Below are 14,876 nucleotides of genomic sequence, written 5' to 3'. Positions count from 1 at the left end.
GCCTTGGGTGCTTTTGTTCCCTTGGCAGAGTTGATGCAGAGGTGAAAGAGGTGGCAGAAGTAGCTCTTGCCATGCTTCGAGTCGTGATGCCCAAAGTGACACCAGTTGCGACGAGGACGCTTTTGTTCTTTGCGCCGGTTGCGGGAACAGTTTGAGCCTTCCTTGATGCCATTAATTTTTGAAGTGCACTTGAATTTCTTGAACGGAGAAAGAGATGAGAGGCAGAGATGGTCCCACTGGGCGTGCCAATTTGTAAACACGGAAAATTCCTGAAACGAAAGAGACAAGAACAACGTGCACAAACAAATATTTGTATTTGATGATTTTGGGTTACAATCTCTCTCTATTTTGATCCTCTGATTCGATCTCCGTAAGGTGTTGATTTGTGGATGTGCGATTGATCCAAAGGGCCGTGGGGCTTGATCTAAGGATGAACGTTTTTCAAGGGCTGTGGACTTGATCTTGAAGGTGGATTTGAGCGGATCTTCAAAGGGGCTTTTGGGCTTGATCTTCGAAGAACAGTGATGAACGGATCTCCAAGGGCTTTTGGGCTTGATCTTGAAGAACAGTGATGAACGGATCTTCAAGGGCTTTTGGGCTTGATCTTGAAGAACGATTGGATGTGTGGATTTGTTGATGTTTGTTGATCCAAGGGCCGTCGGGGCTTGATCTTGGATGAACGGATGATGAACGATGGTGCTTTCTTCAAGGGCCGTTGGGGCTTGATCTTGAATTGGTGGATGATTGTTGATCCAAAGGGCCGTTGGGGCTTAATCTTAGGATGAACGATGAACGATGAACGAAGAACACTTTCTTCAAGGGCCGTCGGGGCTTGATCTTGGAAGAACGATGAACGAAGAACGAAGAAGGCTTTCTTGATTTTTCGGGAACCTGGATGCTTGAGAGCTTCGGAGTTTCAGAGCTTTAGAGCTTCAAGGTGTAATATGAATTGGTTCCTTTAAATGAATGAAATAGGCTTGTATTTATAGAAATTTCCAAGGCCTAATTTTGAATATAATATTCCAGATGAAATAAGTCGTTTCTGCCAGGTGTTGACACGTGTCCTATTTGATGACTTTTCCAACTCATTTCAATTTTCGTTGAGTCACACGCTACGTGTAAAATTTATGTAATACATGAGCGTTGACACTTTGATTTACCGGTCAACATTTATTTACGAAATTTCGATGTCTACAGTAGCAACTACATTTATCAATACAACAATGTTACATCTAAAAAGAGAAGTCACGTGATTTCATTTGAGTGAAAAGTTTAGTTGATTACGGGGTTTACTTTTACTTTTACTTAGTTAAAGGTCAAGGGAAGAGAAGGAAGAGAACACTGTTCCTTTAGCAAGGACACGTCCATTTAAGTATTATTATTAACGTTGTTGATTATCGATTAGGTGGCTTGATGTGCACTTAATTAAGATGTTGACATGATGAGATTCAGGGGCATACAAGGATTACCATAAGTGATTGCCGCGTCGGAAAGTTAATGCATCTCTTCATTATGGTCGTGGTTTACTATTAATTAACCATTTTAATTCACCATTAATCGGGCCCAATTGGATATAATTGAAAAAAAATTCAGTGTGCTATAAACATGGTCCGGTACATCAAAAATCATAATACAAGTAGTTAAAATTTTTTTGCAAGTATTTAACCAATTGTATGATACTTAAAAATATTTCTACAATCAGATGCGTGGTACATAAATTTAGGTAAAATTAATGTGGATTATCGGGGCTGGCCTTGAGGATAGTTGGAGTAGGCAGGCTGCCTAGGGCCCCCATTTATTTATTATATTATTATTATATATATGAGTTAATATTACAAACTTTGTGTTTGTTCAAATAAAAAGTTTACAAACTATGAGTCTTTGAGTCCTTATAGATTTTTGTTAATCATACCAGTTATAATAGCTTATGTGGAAATAAAATTTTCAAATTTAAAGTTGATCAAATCTTATCTTCGATCAACTATGTCACAAGAAATATTGAATGAGTTAGCTATTTTGTCAATTGAAAAAGAATTGGTTAAAAAATTAGATTACGTAAACTTAACTAGACATTCACGTTTAAAAATGCGAAACTTGTAATATTTAAGTAATATTTATATTTCTTTATCCCTTGAATCTTAATTTTATTGATAAAATTTGATGTAGAAACAGACTTTTTTCGTGTATTTAGATAATTCTTTTTTATACATATCAATGTACAAAAAGACGGAAGTCATAGAACTCAACTTGCCTACTGCTCCTAAATTCTCAGGACCGGCCCTGGACTTATCCAATCTTTCTTTTTTCTTTGCTTTGCTTTTTAGCGATGACAAAGTTTCACTAATGTGGAAACTAATCCAACATGCAAGTTTTTGTGTAAAGTGACATGTTTGATCATATATGGTTGATTTCGGTTATTAATGAGTAAGAAAGACGGACACTTAAACCTTGCAACATGCGAACATCTAGACGGAGTCATGTTTATTAGAATAATGTGCATTAAATTAGAGTCCTTTTTCATTTTGTTTAAATTAAATTTAGAGGCCCAGAAAAGAAAATTTTGCCAAACTATGGACTCTTTAACCTCCGGTAGTCAATTGTTTGGGCAAGAACCACATGGATTGAATTTCAAGTTCCCAAATAATGCATGTCCAATTGAAAAACGCATATTCTCTTTTCTTTAGTAAATAAAACACAATTATGAATTTGCGTAATGATAAATTTATTTAGATTATAAGATAATTTATACTATATATTCATAAATTTAAATAAGCTATGCTTATGTAATAGTATCAAGCATCTGACGGTTTGATAGAATGATAATTGTCACTATTTAAAATTGAAGTCTCAACTCGACTTACTAATTGACATAGATTGCCGCACACACTAAGCCATCGACTATTTGAGTTAACTTTGCAAGTAAATGTGAAAAATAAAGATCGATTCTTTAAGCACATCTTCCAGGTTTACAACTAAAAACAATTATTTTAAGCACATTTTTTAGATTTACGACCAAAAACAAGACGAAAGAAAGAAAAAAAAAAACTCTTTAAAGTTTGCAGTCTTCGATTACAGTTTGGAGAGGTGATGTGCTAATGGGTTGCTCTTCTGCTGACCCTGGAAATCGACGGTGGAGATGGACGACTTCTCCGAAGCTAAAAACGCGCCGTCGACGAGCTGGACTTGCTGCTGATTAGGCTGTATACCGGCGACAACGCCGCCCATTAAAGGATCAAAATTAGAAGGCGGGACGTTTATCTCCGACATCATGCTCTCGACCCACGTCGACAGATTCGACGGGTTATAGTGAACGGTGTCGGAAGCGAGCAGAGAGAGTCCATCTTCCTGAACACAACCAGTGAATTCTTCAAGCTTCTCAAGCTTATGAGAATTATCCGCCATGTCCGAAGACCGAACCTTGTACCCCAACACCGCCAGAAGCTGTGGCGGCGGATACTGACGTGGGCGTCATATGTGTGCAGTGAAATGTAAAGTAAATAAAACACAATATTGACAAGATTCGGTAAGTGTGCCAATGTCCTCAGGGCAGCCGTACTACTTTCCGTATGTTCTCTCCTTATGCACTTGTTCCTTCTATTTGCTCATTGTTTTATAGGCCAAGTAACGAAACAAAAACCTAACAAATTGTTTATGGATAGTGGCAAGTATGTAGACATCCACATTTATATTTTGTCAATCGGATGCTTGGTACATAAATTTAGGTAAAATTTTTGCGAACCTATCCAATCCAACGTGCAAGTTTTTGTGTCAATGTGACATGTTTATCATATATGGTTGATTTCGGTTCTTAAAATGATAATTAAGAAATACGGAAACTTAAAACTTGCGACATGTGAAGATTTGACATAGTCAAGTTTGTTAAAATAGTGTGCATTAAATTCGAGTTTTTTTGCATTTTGTGTGAGGTAAATTTAGAGGTCTAGAAACAAGGCAAAAGAAAACAAATCATAACACTAAATCAATTGATCAACCATGTGAAGCACTATATTCCGAGTTCAAACCGTCCCCATCTCGTTATTCTAGCTTAGAATAGTAATATCAATTTTAATAAAAATATTAAAAATATACTTAAAAAGGGTAATACTTCAAAAATTAAATTAAAATTTGAAAAAAAATAATTGAGCAAGGGGGGGTTTGGACAGAAGGCATCGACTACATTGTGTATGTAATTATGCGCTATCTGTGTGCATAGAACTTCAAACAAAACAATCCATGTATATTGTTCTTATAACCCAAAAAAAATCTTAAACTAACAAAATAGTTCTACAAAAATGGTGCTCTTCTTTGTTCTTATAGCTAAGTTCCACTTCTAAGAAAATGCAGATGGTTTCGTTGTTTTGCCATTTCCTTTTCGATTCAGATAGAACTCAAAGATAATAACATGACATGACAAGTTCCTCAATGCATGTATGCTTTTCATTGTTTCACCTTTTTTTAGATGAACCTAGTGAGGGGCCGTCTCAGGCACGGGCAGAAAGACATCAAAATTAGGCACCTGCGACACCTGCAACGGGATAATGCAGTTAGGATGATCTCAGTAACCATGGCATCCATTAAAGACGAGTTTAGAGATGATAAATAAGGCACTTAATTAAAGAATTTGCTAAACCTTTCAATTAGAATCATGATTCATCTACTAGAGATTTTATCTGTTGTCGGAACGTTGGGATCCGGTCTGCTTTAACAGCCATGACTAGTCCCATTTGCTGATAGTTTCTTAGCTGCATGGTTAAAAAGGAAAAATATACAGAAATGGTTAGATTGTCATTAAGACGACAATATCACAACGATCAAGCCGTACATGCAACCACGCAATCAACCTTAATTGCATCACCAAAAGTTAGACATATCTGTGATAGTTTGAATGTCTTCAGCAAGGTACTTTGGTTTAGGTGTCGTGAAAATGCTAGGACCTATTTGAGAGAAGTGTGGGATGTGGACTTAATAGCAATGGTCCAGGTAATACTCCAAGCTATTTTTTTCAATCCTTGTTGACATATCATATAGTAACTTCAGGATATATATAAAAAATCAACAGGTTGCCAATACTACTACTTGCCTCAAGAGTTGGTTGCTCAGTGTGCAAAGGAAACTCGAAGGACCAGGTGCTCAGCTGAAATGCACTTAAGAAAACAATTAGTGAATGAAACGCAAGGAACATGGAACATTGCTTATGTCAAATGATCAGTACCTCGTGAAAAATTTCATCTTCTGGCTTTATATATATTATTGGCTCTTCACTGACACTCACGCCCTTTTTCTGGTGTGCATTTCTTAGCTGTATTTTTGCATCCAGAAACGAAATAAATAGATGGAGAGAGAGAGAGAGAGAGAGAGAGAGAGAGAACTCAGCTTAAATGGCATACCTTGTAGACTTTACTGACTATTATGTAAACCTTAAAACGAAAGAAATTCTGGAGCTCCTCTGTTGGCTACAAAAGGTGAAACAAAAAAATGTTAGTTAGAAGAATTTGTTCCGAGCATGTATGAAAATAGACATAAGCTCATCAGTCCTATATCATCGAATCTAACCTCATCTTCTGTAGCCCAAGAGACTTCATCAAAGAGCGCATCATAAAGAGGTGGCAAGAGCTGCAGAGGTAAATTTGTCACCCGTTGAGAGACCAAAAGACCCACACTCTTTGCTTCCTTTCCCAAAAGTGATCTCAGGTCATCTTTCACATCCTTCTCTTGACATACTTTAAGGAGAAACTCCTTAACCTCCGTAATACATTTATGGCCCTAATAAGAATCAAATAAACACACTCAAGGATCCAAATAGTAGGAAAAGGAAGAGCCAAAATATAAACTGTCACTTGTAAAAGATAAAAATAGTAGGAAAAAAGCTATGTAAAGCTAAAGAACATGCCGATCTAGGGATAAATGGCAGAATGATGTAGCCATTTGAATTACTTAAATAAGAGTATAGATCACTTGCCTTGTATCTTTCCAAGTTAAGGGCAGTAGCAAGAGCGAAAATTCCATTATCTTCATCATCCTCTATTTTAACAACAGTTCCTACAGTGGTCTGTTCCAATATTAAGTCTGCAAAACCACTCAAATCCCATTCTTTATCATCAAGGTATGTCTGAAGCAACATCTTCACTCCATGAAAGTCGTCAGGTTTTGGATCAAAGAAAGCAAAATCTGCTTGGACAGTTCCCTTCAAAGATAAGAACCAAATTCTTATAAAAATACTAATAGATACGATATGAATGAGTAATCACTTTTGTATCTCAGTTATTCTGGTATTCAAATACAGTAAGAATTCCCCATCCATTAACATGGAAAATTAGTACAAGAAGAATTTTCTCACATCAAACTCTTCTTCATCAGAAGACGTGGACTGTTCTTTCTTGATTTCCGAAGGTCTCTTTATCCAACCATTACCTGAAAAGCATGACAGGAGAGATACGTATGTCCATTCCGAAGCATTTAACACATAGGAGGGTTAATTATAGTGTGATACCTAGTAATACCTGTGGAATTAGGTAGTGAATTTTCAGGGAGGTCTCTGCCATGCCTTCGGCGGTTGTCCATGAAGCCGGAGGCAACGTGAGCAATGTGACGCGCAAATGGGGAAAATGTCAGAGGCTGATACCTGCAATGCCTTGCCGGCTTACGAGGCATCTCGATAACCTGTTGTGTAAGTTTCAGGTCATTGAGATTGAAGGTCAGCTCAGCATACAATAAAAAACAAAATTCCCACCTCCAAACAGCTGAGAAAGTAAAACATATCCCCTACATACCATCACCGATAAAAAATAAACGCACACAAAATTTATACGTTTATAGAGAAGTACAACATCAATCATGAACCGAATTCACTTTGGGACGCATAAAAACGCAACAGGTCAACAGACAGTAATTAAATTCATAAAATTCACATTTGGAACTCTCTTGATACAATTCTATCACTTACTAATACGCAGCTATAGTTTCGAATTCACACCGCTGGGGCGAAAAAAACAAACAAATTCTAGCTCAAATGGAATAACTAATGCAACAACTTGGCTTAGTTCAGCTAAGCTTTTCCCTAAACCCTAAACCCTAAACCCTAAATCCTAATCCCTAAGGATTCGTTTGGATGAGGAATTTGGTGGCTCCAAGGGATTAGCCAATGATGGGATTAGGGAGTGAAGGGGATAAGATGATGGGCTTTTGGAGTTTCTTGTTCGGTTAAAATGGGATTTGGTGGTGAAGGGATTCAAAACGATGAAGGGGTTTCGGAGGCTTGCTCGTTTGACGACCTCTCTAACATGAATGGTGGAAAGCCACGACGAGCTCCACCCCACGAAGCACAGCAACCAAACCCGCAGAGAAGGAGTGGCGCGAAGCACAGCAATCCGACGGCTGTCTTTTGACAGCCTCTCTGCTAGATTCCGTTGCAGATGGGATTGGCTGAGGAGAGGAAGAAACGCGAGATCGACGAGGCTAGGAAATAGAAGGATTATAATGCCAGTGAGAAACTTACCCCGTACAGGAAAGGAGCTAACACGATTGAGGAGGAGGACCCAAATTCAGCGGCGGCGCTTCTGTGGCGGGAGTCTGACAGGGAGAGGACGGAGGGGCGTCGGCGGCAGAGCAAGGCTGTTGGGGCGGCGAGAGTTCGCAGAAAGACTGATCGGCGACTTGCAGTGGCACTAGGTTATGACACGATTGCAATTGTCGATAAGCCAAATGGGTAAATATGGAAGTTCATTTTTCTTTACTTGTTTTCGGGCCGACAGCAATATATAACACAAGTACGAGGCCCAATCCAAACAGCCTAGAAAAACAAACGACAACAACAAAGGAGGACAAAACGACATCAAACCCCCAATTTCGACATGGCAAGCAAAAAAGTCGCATAGCAACTCAAAGTCTCCAAGTGAAGCTTACAATTGTCTATGTCTCCGGCACAGTTCACTAATCCTTCTTTCTATGCTGTTGTGGTGTCACACCAGGAGAGAAGCGGTAATGTACTTTTTCTTCTTCTGAATCAAACCGTACGACAAAACAAAATAAACGACTATAAATAATGAATTCGTGAGAGTTTGAACTCGAGTTAGAACCTCTACCTTGTTGTTTGTGTGTTTGTTCTTGATGCATTTTACTCCATCAAAAATGCTATTCTTTCTTTTTCTTTCAATTTTACAAATTTCGTTCAAAAATTAGTAAATCAAGAACAAACAAAAAAGGAGGAAGATTACTCGAATGTAATCAAGAGTTGCTTTGCGAGGTCATGACTAACCATAAACTGGTCCACCTGTTTTGCCTCTTAAGCAAAGGTTGTCCCCCATTACATTAATCCAACTTTACAAAATCCGAACATTGTTGGCAAATGACCAAAAGGAAATAGTTTTGTTATTAACACAACAAAATAGTTGTTAATATAAGGTCATTTTCGACCCTTAAAATAGTGCAGGCCGAGAAAGAGACTTCAAAAGAGGTAATAAAAGTCAAAGCCCAACAAATAATAAGAAACCCAAGGCCCAGTGGAATTATAAAGAGGGCACATCCAAGCACCACCACTAGCCTGGTCCGATTAAGCAATAGAAAGGACTTTTCAACAACCAAAGACATGTGGAAAGACTAACAACTTTATTGCAAAAGGTTTTAGGAGGAGGCCTACTCAGACACTAATTAGGCCACAAGTCAATCACCAATCAAAAGCAAAAGTTTAGGACGAGACGTAAAAGTGGTTAAGCCGCTGCTCGGAGTGATATCGTTGACTAATTAGGGTTGAACAAGTTGCTCAACACATATCTACTTAGCAGGACATGTCATCCCAACAAAGTAAATGTCACTTCACCGTTGAATGAGTTAAATCAATTTTATAAATTATAGAGTGTTTGAGGTGTGTTATGATATTAATAAATGAGTTAAATCAATTTTGGAATAGTAGGTAATACCAAATATGGCAAACCAATTACCAACCCATATTCCCAGTTAATTGGAAAAAGATTAGGACTAATTATCCGACAACGAAAAAGATTAGGACTAATTGATTTATCAATTACTAATTATTTTCAGATTCGGATTACAAATCCAAACGGTTGGTATTTGATGTAATTTTATTTTAAATCAAGGGTCAGATTCATCCAGTCAACCCCATTAAAATCACTCCTACCAGCCAACTTTCTATTCATTTCTCCCTCTCTCTCTCTCTCTCTCTCTCTCTCTCTCTCTCTCTCTCTCTCTCAATTTTCCCAGTTCCGTTTCCTTTCTCTGTCTCTCTCTTTCAATTTTCCTGAGAAAATTCAACACCAACAGCCAAATCATGGAAGAAAATCACGCTGCAGCTTTCGAATCAATCGCCAACGGGGACCACCTCGACGCCGCATCCACCGCTGCAAACGACTACAGCAGTACCCATCACGCCCACGCCAACAACGACCACGGCTGGCAGAAGGTCACCGCGAAGCGCCCGAGGAAGAAGAAGGAATCGAACGCCGAAGTAATCAACAATCAGAACAAGCTCGTCCCCGGCATCGCGAGCGCCAACGGAAACGGCGTTTTCCGGTCGCTGGAGAAACAGTCGGAGGACCGGCGCCGGCGGATTCTCGAAGCTCAGAGGGCCAATGTCGACCTCGACGATGTTGCTCCGGCGAGATCGAAGCTCAGGTCCGACGACGAGGATGGGGATAATAGCGATGATGAAGCTGCGGCGCAGAACGTGAAGGCCGAGGAGGCGAAGAAATCCAAGCCCAAGAAGCCGAAGAAGCCTAAGGTCACGCTGGCCGAGGCGGCGGCTAAGATCGACGAGGCGAACGATCTCGCTGCATTCCTCATTGACATTTCGGTGAATTTTATGCTCTGATCTAGCTCGATCTATTCGTTTTCAACTGAATTCGATTTAAAATTCCAAATGTTTTAATTGATTTGGGGATTTTGAATTGCAATAGGCGTCGTACGAGTCGAAGGAGGACATACAGCTGATGCGTTTCGCGGACTATTTCGGCCGTGCATTCTCTGCGGTGTCTGCCTCTCAGTTTCCATGGGTGAAGATGTTCAAGGAGTCATCGGTGGCCAAGCTTGCCGATGTAAGTTTTGAAATTTATTCGTTTAAATACCTGATGCATTGATTAATAGGTCGAATATCTGTTTTCGGGGTTGAATTGCATGTGAACCATTACCATTGTGCATTATGCTCTTTTCTGTTCAATATTTCAAATGGCATTTATATTAATGATATCAAAAATTTCGTCGAAAGCTTTCCTCTTTGGATATGTATTCTAATAAATCTGCGGAAAGCTTTTTTCTTTAGATATATATTCAAACAAATCCGTGGAAAGCTTCTCTCTCCTTAGTTATATATTTGAACAAATTTGATCCTCGTTGATCTTGTTGGATGTTTGGTTGAGATTAGCTGTTTGTCTGTTGTTTTTGGGGCTTCTCCATATGGTTCCTACGATTTTCAGCATACTTCCTTCTGAATATAACTCCGGTCCTTCCCGAAAACAACTGTGCGTATTATTTCGGGTAATGGTAGAGGTGGTATTTATGGCCTCAAAGGCGAATAGGTTGGTGGATAATTTATAATTTGTTGAAAGAGTGCACTAATCTAATATACATACTGTGATGATAAGGATGATATTTGCGAGATGGATAATTAGGGCAAGTAACATATCTTGTTCTACGGATTCTCTTGCTTGTGGCCTCCATTTTATGGGGCTTAATGACTTATTGGTGGAAGCAAATTTAAGTGTGCATGCTCCTGGACAACCTAATCACTTGGTGGTGTTTTTTTAACAGATCCCCCTTTCTCATATTTCTGAAGATGTTTACAAGACATCAGTTGACTGGATCAACCAGCGTTCCGTTGAGGCCCTTGGGTCTTTTATATTATGGTCCTTAGACAGCATTCTTGCAGACCTAGTGAGCCAAGTTTCCGGCACAAAGGGCAAGAAGGCTGTGCAGAATGTGTCTTCAAAATCTCAGGTAATTCCCCTCTCCTTGCTTTCGTGTTTTACTTGTCCAGGAAATGTTTGATATTCATTGTTAATGTTAAGGTATAATTTGCAATTGTAACTTCACAAATATGTACTCGTCGACTGCTGATGCAAACTTGAATTTTGTTGAAATCGCAGGTTGCGATATTTGTGGTTGTAGCAATGGTATTGCGAAGAAAACCCGATGTCTTGATTAGTATATTGCCAACACTGAGAGAAAATTCAAAGTATCAAGGACAAGATAAGCTTCCAGTAATTATATGGATGATAGTTCAGGTAAGTGGTTAACAATATAATACCAGTTTTAGTGATCTTTCTTCATGGAAAAATAACATTAGCTCTTATAGTAATGTTAATCGATGTCAAAAATGTCTTGTGTAGGCTAGTCAAGGGGACCTCGCTGTTGGGTTGCATGCATGGGCCCGCAATGTGTTGCCTCTAGTCTGTGGAAAAAGTAGTAATCCACAGTCCCGGGATCTTGTTTTGCAGCTAGTGGAGAGGTATTAAAAGATGGTTATTGCTTCAAACATTTTTGCTTGCCTTTACATTCTTCAACTCTAAAATTTGTTACTTTGTTTGCAGAATTCTGTCTATGCCCAAGGCTCGTACTATTTTAGTAAATAGTGCTGTTAGGAAGGGGGAGCGTTTGGTGCCACCTTCTGCATTAGAGATACTTATGGGAGTTACCTTTCCCGGGCATTCAGCTAGAGTAAAGGTAATTACTATTAAGGGCAGATTCACTTAATATAAATTATTTTCATTGTACTGTACTTACGCATGATATTTTTTACAGGCCACCGAAAGGTTCGAGGCTATATATCCAACCCTAAAAGCGGTCGCTCTAGCTGGCGCCCCTGGAAGCAAAGCAATGAAACAAGTTTCACAGCAGATAATGAGTTTTGCTGTCAAAGCTGCAGGAGAAAGTACGGAAATTTCTTGACTTCCTTTGTATTGTAGTTTTTGTTTCATAAGTAGGGAAAAATCGTAGCTTCTTAAAATGGGATTGAGATAATTCTGTTTCACGCAGGTATACCTGAGCTATCCAATGAAGCAACTGGAATTTTCATTTGGTGTTTGACCCAACATGCTGATTGCTTCAAGCAGTGGGTGAGATATTCTGCTTCTCATCAGCATCATTGCATTCATGTTTGGGTTTGAAACAGCACCGTTAGTGAATTTAACAATCTGATATCTGTGTTGTGCGTCAAATGGTAACAGGACAAGGTTTACGAGGAAAACTTAGAAGTGAGTGTCGCTATTCTGAAGAAACTTTCTAACCAATGGAAGGAACATTCTGCAAACCTCTCTCCTCTTGATCCTATGAGGGAATCTCTCAAAAGTTTTATGCGCAAGGTAACTTTGTACTTTTTATTAACTTTTAATTGTATATATTTGTATACAATTTCTTATATGATTTAGTCATACGCGAAGTATTAATTAACTTGTTTTATGCTATTTGAATACTACTATTACTTGTAGAATAAGAAGGCATTGGCTGGTGAGGCAGAGGATGTACACCGCGAAAAGCTTAGCAAGGAAGCAGACAAGTATTGTAAGACATTATTGGGAAAGCTATCACGGGGAATCGGGTGCAAGAAGACTCTGGCCCTTGCTGTTGTAGCCTTGGCTGTTGGTGCTGCTGTCATGTCCCCGAACATGGAATCTTGGGAGTTGGAGTTGAAGAAACTACCCGCGACTATCAGCTCTTTCTTTGAATGAACTGTGATTTCCAGTTCTGAAAATCCCATCTTAGCAGGATGAGCGAAGCAGGTTTAGAAGATGACGGTGCAAAGTACCGACTTAAAAATTTGTCTTACAAAACTGAGTATGATGAAGAAAAGTTCTGCTGATTTACTCCAGAATAAGGTGGCGACGAACAGGAAGCTCTATTTATACCTGTATCCCGACGGGATACAGAACTAGGCGTAGTTGAAGGTCAATACTTGCTCCAAGGTTTAATTTGGTTTTGAGTTTTTTGTTTTCGGTGCAACTTTTCATGTTTATTTACATCCTTTTGAAGTTATTCACCGCTAACATCTACAAATACCAGCGATATGTTCATGAGAACTTTGAGACGGATACAGATATGCTTTCTCGGATTAGTGTTTTGTTCGAAAAGGAATTTGAATTTAAGGTTTGATTCTTCGTTACATTCATTATATGTATCGAATATGTGTCATTGAGATATAACATTGTACATGTTCAACTGCATCCGTCGCAGCGTACGGAAATACATCTGTATTTTCTACGAGTACTCTTCAGGTTCTGCAAATGGGTACTTTAGAAACCCAGCTTTTATTTGGTCAGGGTCGTCTGGCTTCGACCAAGGGTACTTCATGGATGGATCTCGAGGGAACTTCCTGAAGTTCAGAAATGGTGCCCAAAGTATTACTCTGCACAATGGGAGAAAATAACTGAATCACAACATTTTGTACTTGAAATCTCGACGCTGGGGAGAGGATTTGAACTCGGATGCTCATGTTTATATCTCTTCATTCGCATTTGATTTATTTATTCGAAAGTTCGGAGATAAACAGGGATGTGCGGAAATCAGTTACTCAAATTAGAGTGGCGGTTTAGGAGAATCAAGAAGAAACCCAAATGATAGAAAAGTCACTTACCCAGGAAAGAATAAGAAGACAAACATGAACTGAAAGTACATCTCTAGGAGATTTCTCTTGTACCACCTAATCCGAAGCCAGTTCATGATGATTGGCTGCAATCACACAAAAGTGCTTCTCTCAAAAGCTCCATGTTACAAAATAAAAGTACAAAGAGAAGAAGAATTACTCACCGGCATGATAAGGAAGTACCAGAAGGCAACAACTCCGGACTGTATTAAAACCCATGTCAAATCTTCCTCGTAGTTGATTCCGGTGACGGCAAATGCAGGCTGCTCAATCTGCTGAGATAGTTCCGGATGAGTTCGACACCAAATTATCACTAATTAGACCCGTTTGGGAATGCTTATGTAGAAAAAACTTCTGCTCATATGCGCTTATGCTAAAAGTGTTTTACTAGAAGTATATTGAAATCTGTATTAAAAATTCAAATGATTCCCGGAGGAGTTTGAGAATGCTTCTTGAAGAAGCATCTACTTTTCAAGTGCTTCTCCAAAAAAGCGCTTCTATGATCGAAAACCTTTTAAGTTTAAAGGGTTAGCAGGATTAGAAGTAGAGATGATGAGTGGCTTACGGTGGCCAAAACTGCTCCAACTTGAATTGCCAAGTTCGATTTCTTCAGGTGGAAACAGTCAATTGGCTTTTGACTGATGCTTCCGACTGTCTGAAAAAGCAAAAGTTTGGATCTTTATTAATGATCTGAATAAAATTTGAATGGAAACTGTAAACCAAGGAAGAAAGCTGGTACCTTTTGAGGATCGACATTGTCGGGCTGTCTGTGTTGAGAGGCGATTGGGAGAGAAGAAGAACGCCGGGAACGGCCGAGAGAAGGCAGCGCCTGGGGGATTTGGAAGCTGAATGAGCAGGTCATTTTAGTGCTCTGTTTCTGTGTCTTTGTGTTTTCTTATCCCTATGGTTGGAGTTCCATGGCAGAAAATGCTTTGGAGTTTCTTGACGAATAAAGTTAAAATAATGAACGAATATCGCCACGTGACTAGTATAATTGGGTGAAACTCAATGTGTGCCTAGTGTATTTATTTTGTTCGTACACGTGATTAACGACTCTTCATCGTACGTAACATAATTAAAATCGTTCGATTTTGTTAACTACAATTTAAATAGCATTTATGCGAAAAAAATAATAATAATTTATTATTACTAAAATGGTGGTGCTTTTATACGCTCATTTTTGTCTGCTAAATCTTAAGTTTTGACCGTCAGATCAAATAAATTAAAAATATGATTAAATGATCGAATTTAACAAGATCTGTATGGATGTAAAAAAGAGATGAGTAGATAG

At 38.9% G+C, this 14,876-nt stretch overlaps 3 protein-coding genes across 4 annotated transcripts; 1 reads left to right on the top strand and 2 right to left on the bottom strand.

Moving 5' to 3' along the window:
* Positions 1 to 4,216: 4,216 nt before the first annotated feature.
* Positions 4,217 to 7,703, bottom strand: LOC114822120 (protein BCCIP homolog). The gene is made up of 10 exons (XM_029096230.2): positions 7,496 to 7,703; positions 6,501 to 6,660; positions 6,338 to 6,411; positions 5,960 to 6,184; positions 5,554 to 5,763; positions 5,388 to 5,453; positions 5,213 to 5,299; positions 5,081 to 5,134; positions 4,631 to 4,742; positions 4,217 to 4,525 (listed from the first exon to the last, which is right to left on the bottom strand). The coding sequence occupies exons 2-9, from the start codon at positions 6,649 to 6,651 to the stop codon at positions 4,644 to 4,646; spliced, it is 966 nt and encodes a 321-aa protein (XP_028952063.1). The 5' UTR covers positions 6,652 to 6,660; positions 7,496 to 7,703; the 3' UTR covers positions 4,217 to 4,525; positions 4,631 to 4,643.
* Positions 7,704 to 9,110: 1,407 nt separating this feature from the next.
* LOC114821975 (uncharacterized) lies at positions 9,111 to 13,111 on the top strand. Its single transcript, XM_029095663.2, has 10 exons — positions 9,111 to 9,805; positions 9,909 to 10,046; positions 10,759 to 10,944; positions 11,094 to 11,231; positions 11,337 to 11,455; positions 11,538 to 11,670; positions 11,749 to 11,878; positions 11,983 to 12,062; positions 12,174 to 12,308; positions 12,435 to 13,111. Exons 1-10 carry the CDS (start codon positions 9,284 to 9,286, stop codon positions 12,672 to 12,674), a joined length of 1,821 nt encoding a protein of 606 aa, XP_028951496.1. The 5' UTR covers positions 9,111 to 9,283; the 3' UTR covers positions 12,675 to 13,111.
* On the bottom strand, positions 13,061 to 14,662 carry LOC114821976 (NAD(P)H-quinone oxidoreductase subunit L, chloroplastic). Of its 2 annotated transcripts, none has more exons than XM_029095664.2 (5): positions 14,325 to 14,662; positions 14,151 to 14,240; positions 13,750 to 13,860; positions 13,577 to 13,671; positions 13,061 to 13,348 (listed from the first exon to the last, which is right to left on the bottom strand). In XM_029095664.2, the coding sequence occupies exons 1-5, from the start codon at positions 14,445 to 14,447 to the stop codon at positions 13,201 to 13,203; spliced, it is 567 nt and encodes a 188-aa protein (XP_028951497.1). In that variant the 5' UTR covers positions 14,448 to 14,662; the 3' UTR covers positions 13,061 to 13,200. The 2 variants fall into 2 exon arrangements, with proteins under 2 accessions (XP_028951497.1, XP_028951498.1); XM_029095665.2 differs by having other exon boundaries at positions 13,750 to 13,857.
* Between the last annotated feature and the right edge of the window lie 214 nt (positions 14,663 to 14,876).

The sequence above is a fragment of the Malus domestica genome, chromosome 16 (assembly GCF_042453785.1).
Source record: "Malus domestica chromosome 16, GDT2T_hap1".
NCBI classification, from domain to species: Eukaryota; Viridiplantae; Streptophyta; class Magnoliopsida; order Rosales; family Rosaceae; genus Malus; species Malus domestica.
Note: the sequence above shows the minus strand (reverse complement) of the source record. Positions and strands in the feature narration are given on the sequence as shown.

Excerpts from the sequence above, each read along its gene's own strand:
- LOC114821976 (XM_029095664.2), bottom strand. The coding sequence starts at position 14,447 with ATGACCTGCTCATTCAGCTTCCAAATCCCCCAGGCGCTGCCTTCTCTC. Across the intron at positions 14,241-14,324 it reads ACAATGTCGATCCTCAAAAG|ACAGTCGGAAGCATCAGTCA; the intron begins GTACCAGCTTTC and ends TTGCTTTTTCAG. Across the intron at positions 13,349-13,576 it reads GTCTTCTTATTCTTTCCTGG|AGTAATACTTTGGGCACCAT; the intron begins GTAAGTGACTTT and ends CCCATTGTGCAG.
- LOC114822120 (XM_029096230.2), bottom strand. The coding sequence starts at position 6,651 with ATGCCTCGTAAGCCGGCAAGGCATTGCAGGTATCAGCCTCTGACATTT. Across the intron at positions 6,412-6,500 it reads TTCACTACCTAATTCCACAG|GTAATGGTTGGATAAAGAGA; the intron begins GTATTACTAGGT and ends CATGCTTTTCAG. Across the intron at positions 5,764-5,959 it reads TTAACTTGGAAAGATACAAG|GGCCATAAATGTATTACGGA; the intron begins GCAAGTGATCTA and ends GATTCTTATTAG.
- LOC114821975 (XM_029095663.2), top strand. The coding sequence starts at position 9,284 with ATGGAAGAAAATCACGCTGCAGCTTTCGAATCAATCGCCAACGGGGAC. Across the intron at positions 9,806-9,908 it reads CATTCCTCATTGACATTTCG|GCGTCGTACGAGTCGAAGGA; the intron begins GTGAATTTTATG and ends GAATTGCAATAG. Across the intron at positions 11,232-11,336 it reads TTATATGGATGATAGTTCAG|GCTAGTCAAGGGGACCTCGC; the intron begins GTAAGTGGTTAA and ends TGTCTTGTGTAG.